Consider the following 6,542-nt stretch of genomic DNA (forward strand, 5'->3'; position numbering starts at 1 on the left):
GCGGGGGTGGCAGGAGGGCGCACCTTGACGCTTTGAGGTTCTGCCCGCAGGCCGAGCTGCCTGCGGAGCCCCGGGGAGGGCAGACCTGCGCCTGCTAGGTGCCCCCAGCCTCAGGGCCCCAGCACTCGGGCCCGAGGCCCATCCTCTTCGCCTGGTACCCCTCTGGTCTGGAGAGGGCGCCAGGGCCGGGCTTCAGACTGTGAGTCTCCAAGGTAGGACCACTGGCCAGAGACCCTGCCGTCCTGTGCCCTGAGCCGGCCAGGTGGGGGGCAGGGAGGTGTCCCTCCTGACGTCTTTCTTCACGCTGCCCAGCCCAGGTGGGCACTCCGAGAGGGGTGGGGCTGTTCCTTGGCGGGGGTTGGGACGCCTGTGGCCCAGGATGTTCTTGAGTGGCCGGGCAGCCAGCGTGAAGGCGCTCCAGGCAGCGACCCCTGCCTTAGGCCAGGCCCCAAGCCCTGCCCATAGTTTTGTCTTTCCTCCTCCTGAGCTGACCCCCCCAGGATGGTGCTGCCCACCGAGCTGGGTGAAGAGGAAGTAGAGAGGAGGGCAGACACCCCCAGCGCTCTCCTACTGCTCCTGGGTGGGGGGGGCAGGGAAGCGTGTGTGGGGTGCCGGTGTCCCAGGGTCGAGGAGAGCGGGCAGCTTGCCAGGAACCCCTGGGGAAGGAGGCACCCTGTCCTGGAATGTCGGCGGCACTGCCCTTCCCACACTGCCCTTGCCCACATCCTCGGGTTCCAGGCGAGCTTGCACAGGGCTGCAGGGAGTGGCTTCGTCCTCCGGCCTAGCCCTGCCTGAGCCCTGGCTTCCTGATTCTCCCCCTCTGCTGACAACCCCGAGGGGAAGGCAAGCCTGCCCTCGCCCGCTCTTCCTGGAGGCCGAGCCTGAACAGGCAAAAGGGAGAAGGGAGCCACCGAGGTGGGCACCCTCTGCTCCTCAGAGCGGGAGAGCTGACCCCCGCAAGGATGCAGGTGGGAACCTGGAGCCCCAGACTGCCTGTGGCCACCTCCAACATGGAGTGACCTGTGGCCAAAGCTATGGGTGTGTCTAGGGCCTGGCCCAGATCCTCGGGAGGGTCTCGAACCCAGCAGGCATCAGGCATCTTGCCACAAGGAGCGGCTGCGGCATCCTCGGAGGCTTCCGGAGCCCACTCGGGGTGGAGCTCCGCTGAACGCAAGGAGGGCTCTGCAGGAGGGCACCTCGCCTGGCCTTTGGGCTACAGGTGCTCACGGGTGCTGCGCCCAAGGAGTCAGGGGGCAGAGGCGCTCCCACGCCCACTCACCCCTGAGGACAAGACCACTGGGGTGATAATTCGGCCCTCCTCGCTGAGGCCAGCCCCGAGGCCCAGGCCTGCGGAGGGCTGCTCCAGAGCTGCTGGGCCTGGGCCCTGATGGACCTGGGCGGAGGGAGAAGCCTGGAGGCAGGTGGCTTCAGGCAGGAGCAGTTCAGGGAGGTACAAACATTCCTTTATTTTAAAGATACAATGAAGAGAAAATATCTAGATATTCAAACACAGTGTCATTCTAAACAGAGAAAACGTGCAACTGAAACAAACGCAGGAAGGTCACTAGAAAACACCAGCTCGGATTTCTCCCGGGAACACTCACCGAGGATCTGTGAATGGCACAAACCCCCAGAGAAGGCTGCCGCCAGCTCCCCGCAAGTCTGCAGCCTCCAGACCACCTTTCCTGAGAACGCCCAGGCAGAGGGGGATTAGGCAGCCCGAGAGTGCCTCCTGTGGGAGGCAGAGCCCAGGACCCCCAAGCTGCCTGCAGCTGCAGGGGAACAGAGAGCTCCAGCCCCTGCATGGGGTGGGGTGCCTTGGACCCCGGAGGCTCTGACCTGGCCGCCTGCTTTCCGAAGAGCCTCAACCCCGTCCGCACCCCAGGGATCACCAGCCAGAACCGGAGCCCTCTCAGGTCCCACCCCCACCCCGCCCCCGAGCCTGCCCAGGGCCCCTGCTGCAGCACCCTGTTCCACCCTGAAGCCCAGCCCCGCCTCTGCCTTGCACACCCCGCCGCAAACAGTCTCTCTAACACTGGGGCAGGGGAGCACGAAGGTGCCCTTCCTGCTCGAGGTGACAGTCGGGGGACCACCTGAGGAGGTCCTGAGGGGGGCTCCTATCCAGGGCTGTCCCGCAAGGCTGGCACTGCTCACCTAGCTGATGAAGGCAGCAATGGCCACCACCTGTAGGACGGCCTCCAGGCCGTGGAGCGCCAGGAGCAGGGCGCCGAGGGCTGAGTCTGCCCGCAGCACCAGGGTCTGCCAGAGCAGGAAGTAGGCAGACAGCAGGGCGACGCCCACGGTGAGGACCAGGCTGGCAGCCAGCGGCACCTCAGCCTCCATCAGGTTGCCCATGGTGCCTGGAGAGCAGAACAGACGCGATGGGCGGGCAGGGCCTTCCGGACACGGGCGCCTGGGAGGGCCCTGGCGGCATGGCTGTGAGGCCAGAGCCAGCTTCTGACTGCCATGCGGCATCCGAGGGTGTCAGGGGGCAACCCCGAGTGACCATCGCAAGAGGCCCTCCTGAGTGACCATCACGGGGGAGGGAAGTGCTCTCACTGAGGCCCAGCTCTGCGTCCCCAGGTCAGCAGAGGGGGGGTAGAAGCAGTCTGGATCTGAAAGTGATCCCAACTATCTTCTGACAGCTTCCCCTAATTCCACATGGACTGAGAGGATTTTCTTCAAAATTTCCAAAACTGCTTTCCTCTACGCTGTCATTCTGGAGGATGTCACACACACTCACAAGAAGACAAAGCGGCTGCACATCTCCCAGACCAGGAGCAGCACAGAAGACGCCCACCTCCAGCCACCCCAGGTGTGAGGGGCGCACAGAGGATGCCCAGGGGCCCCGGGGGCGAGCGGCACCCGGAGACAGGGCGGGGGCAGAGGCCATTCCTCGCCCACCACCCTCCCACGTCATATGCTTGGGGGGGAGGGGGGCCCCGGCTGTGCCCGCTGCTCTATCCGCCGTTCCAGCAGCAGGAGGGGAACACGCAGCATGACCTCATTTAAGAGACACGCCTGTGTCTGTGTGCCTGTGACTGGGAGTGGGGAGGCCTGAGCCCTGGCGGTGAGCTGTGAAACAGGGAGGGGACAACGTTCTATCAGGGCTCCTGCACTTAGGAGATGAACTGTGATACAAAGTGATGTTTAAAGGTTCCCCTTGAAGCTAGCAATGCTGTTATCTCAAGCACTATATGGTTTCCAGTCAACTCACCGAAGTATAACCGAATCGCTTCCAGAATCCCCATCAGAAACAGCAGAGTCAGGTCGAGGACCAGGCAACTGTGAGGATAAGTGAAAACCTGACCTGGAGACAAACCAGCCTCAGAGCAGAGCGCGTGACAGGTGCCCGGGCCCCACCCTGCGTGCTGCCTTTTCCCGCGTGACTCACTTTTATACACGAGCAGCAGGAGCGTAGCCAGGAAGTGCAGGGCGCAGCACGTCCCACTCAGACAGAATAACACCTGCAGTGCGAGCGGCGAGAGCTGGCCAGCGGTCAAGGACTCTCAGGCCCAGACTGCCCTGCCGGGGCACCCGCCCCAAGGGGGCCGACAGAGGAGGCCCTGCCGGTGGGTAGGTCCAGCCCAGGCCCCGGCAGGTGGCCATGGAGACCTGACCACTGGTGCCGCCTCGGCTGGCAGGGCCCCTGTGGGGTTGGGGGCGGGGCTGGGCTTCCCTCCCGGGACATCGTCACCTGAGGACCCAGCACACCTCTGGTGACCGCAGGCTGGAAAGCCTCGCCTTCCTGGGCTTTCCCAGGCGCATCACCCTGACCTGGGTCCCAGTTATAAGACTGAAAGCAGAAAGTGACTTTTCCTCATTTTCTTCAAAGAAAATGTCTTTGAGGGATGGGGGCGGGGGGGGGGGGCGGCGGACAGTTAAATGTTTTGCCCAGAGCTTTGTTCAGCTCCGAACACTTGTCGTTTCTCTAAGTGTTCCAGGCAAGGGCTTTCAGTTTCCTGTGCCTCCTGGGTGGGAGTCAGGCAGCTGCCCCTCAGCGCAGGGCTGAGCAGGAGGCACTGGTCGAGGAGGTCAACTCTCTCGCCTGGCAGAGGACGGTCCACCACTCCCCCCCCCCCACTCGTACTCGGAACCCAGAGGTGGGGGTGGGGCTTGAAGGAGCAAAAAGCAGGAGCCAGGAGCCAACTGCAGGTGCCCTGTGTGGAGGCCTGGGTCCTGGGCTGACAGAGGGCCAGGGGATGGAGCAGCGGGATACCACCGTGGAGGAAGCTCTCCCTGGAAGAGAAGGAACCAGTCAGGGAGGCCCCAAACCTTGGCCTGCTCTGTTGTCGAGCATCACTGGCCCACAGAGAGGCTCCTTTCCAACACCTCTGCACCTGTCATCCCTCCAAGGAGGACCTGACCACCTGTTGTGCTGAACCTGGGCGGGGAGGCAGGGCGTCCTGAGGAGGCGACGCCCGGACCCACGCGCACGCTAAAGGCCAGGACGGGGGGATCTGCCCCATCGCCAGGGACGAGCCAGACGTGCAGCTTTCTTGTCTCCTGTGGCTTGTGCACCTGGCCACACGTGTGCAGATGAAGACCTTTTCTGATTCAGGTCTTTGTCGTTGATAAGAGACGTTTGCTTTTCTCTGGAATTTTATTCATAAAATTAAATCTCTCCCCAAATAAGCATTTCCTGAGCCAGCAATCCAAGTTCTTTCCACCCTCTCCAACCGCACAGCAGTTACGCATTCTCCCTGCATCGTGAGATGAGTGTGGGCCTCGGAATCTGCCAGCAGCAGCTGGGACGGTGCTCTCTCCCACACCACATCCTCCTTGTCCCAAGCAGGCAAGAGAGAACCTCTGGCCTGAGTGAGCTCTGGGGGGACGTCAAAGGGTTAGACCCTGCTTCCCGGGCAGATCCGAGGTCCTCTAGGGAGTCTCACTTGGGGAGAGGTCTTAAGTGGTCGGAACAGGACATGAGCCACGGAGAACCAGCAGGTGCTGAGTGCAGGGAGCCGAGGCGGGTGCCAGCGCCATCACTAAGAAAACCCGCAAGGCCACACAGGAAGAGTGGGCTCCACGCCGGATGCGCCCTCTTCCAAGCCCGGGTAAGCTCGGCTGCCTCACTACCTGTCACCATTTGGGTGGACTTCTCGCTAATCAGGAGTTTCCTCTCTTCCCACCCTTCTCCTGAGTGCGCTGCAGAACTTCAGATCTGCCACCTGCCCATTGTTGCAGACTGAGATGGTGGGGCTCAGGGAAAATACGCTGTAGAAAACCCGTCAGCTATTTGGGATTTAAACGATGAACGTCAAGGGTAGCTACAATCGGATACGGTGTTCCAATGATTTCGGATCTACAGAAAGAGGCTCATTCTGACAAGACAGCCGCGGCTTTTAGGACTTCACATTTTTGTCAACGATCTATTGCAGTAACTGCGGCTGTGAACAGGCGTCCATGTTAGTCGCTCAGTCGTGTCCGACTCTGCGACCCCATGGACGGTAGCCCGCCAGGCTCCTCTGTCCATAGGATTCTCCAGACAAGAGTACTGGAGTGGGCTGCCTTTCCCTTCTCCAGGAGATCTTCCCGACCCAGGGATCGAGCCCGCGTCGATTGCAGGCGGAGTCTTTACAGTCTGAGCCGCTAGTGTGCCAGAAGTTCGATGCAGAAGCAAAGAGGACAAACGTCTGCCCTTTGGTGACACAGCCAGGGTGTGAAGGGCCCCCGCCCTGGTGGGAACGCGATTTCCACCGCAGGAGAACGCGCGAGCTTCAGACCGGCGCCCGGCACCCGTCCGCGCTCCGGAACTGCGCGGCCGGGAAGCCCGGCGGGCGCTCAGAGCGCAGACAGCGCCGCCGGCGGGCTCGGCGCCCCAGGCCCCCGGGGCCGCACGGCTCTTCCCTCGGGCCGAGCGCCCCCGCCGCCCGGACTCGGCACGGGCCCCCGCGCAGGGCGCCGCCGGGCCAGGCCGAGCCGAACCGGGGAGCCCCCGCCGCCCGGCCTCAGACGAAGCCGTCCCGCTCGCTGCCGGCCGAGGAGCACGGGGCCGCCCGTCTGGGCCGAGGGGCGCCGCGCGTCGCCCGGGGGAGCCGGGGCCGCACGGCCGCGGGCCCGGGGCGGGCTCTGCGGGCGGCGGTCTCACCGAGTGCACACGCTGAGTCCACTGGTTAATACCACGCGCGAGGTGCCCCCGCACCGGGAAGAACCGAACCTAGCGGGCCGCTCTCCCGGGGCGCCCTCCGGGCCCTCCCGCTCCCCGCCCCGCGGGCGCCGCCGGCCGCTCACCTCGCCGCGGGGCCGCCATCTTGCCCCCGGGCCCCGCCCGCCGCGCCCGCCCCGCCCGCCGAGTCCGCCGCGATCCCGGCAGCCTCTCGGCGCGGGACTCGGACGGAATCCCTTCGGCCATTTTCGCTTCTGCTCCCGAAGGGGCTCGACGGCGCTGCGTTTCGGGACTTGCTTCCGAACCGTGGCCGAGGCCCGATCAGCCTGCCCGATAGCGCTCGGGCACTTTCGGCCAGGAGGAGGAGGCGAGCCGAGACGCGAGAGGATCCCGGCTCGGGAGCGTTCGGCTCCTCTCGGCTCCTCCTCGGGCG

The 6,542-nt window shown here is 64.2% G+C and overlaps 1 protein-coding gene and 1 long non-coding RNA gene across 6 annotated transcripts; one reads left to right on the plus strand and one right to left on the minus strand.

The window, feature by feature from the left end:
- Positions 4-1,572, plus strand: LOC108634197. The gene is made up of 2 exons (XR_001917451.1): positions 4-212; positions 1,529-1,572. It is a non-coding gene; the product is annotated as an uncharacterized LOC108634197 (long non-coding RNA).
- On the minus strand, positions 1,442-6,453 carry TMEM80 (transmembrane protein 80). Of its 5 annotated transcripts, XM_018042731.1 has the most exons (6): positions 6,235-6,453; positions 4,220-4,239; positions 3,395-3,488; positions 3,218-3,310; positions 2,155-2,360; positions 1,442-1,611 (listed from the first exon to the last, which is right to left on the minus strand). In XM_018042731.1, the coding sequence occupies exons 1-5, from the start codon at positions 6,353-6,355 to the stop codon at positions 2,155-2,157; spliced, it is 534 nt and encodes a 177-aa protein (XP_017898220.1). In that variant the 5' UTR covers positions 6,356-6,453; the 3' UTR covers positions 1,442-1,611. The 5 variants fall into 5 exon arrangements, with proteins under 5 accessions (XP_017898220.1, XP_017898219.1, XP_017898216.1 ...); XM_018042730.1 differs by having other exon boundaries at positions 1,442-2,360; XM_018042727.1 differs by having other exon boundaries at positions 1,442-2,360; positions 3,395-3,467; positions 4,091-4,239.

Source organism: Capra hircus, chromosome 29, assembly GCF_001704415.2.
Source record: "Capra hircus breed San Clemente chromosome 29, ASM170441v1, whole genome shotgun sequence".
Lineage (NCBI taxonomy): Eukaryota > Metazoa > Chordata > Mammalia > Artiodactyla > Bovidae > Capra > Capra hircus.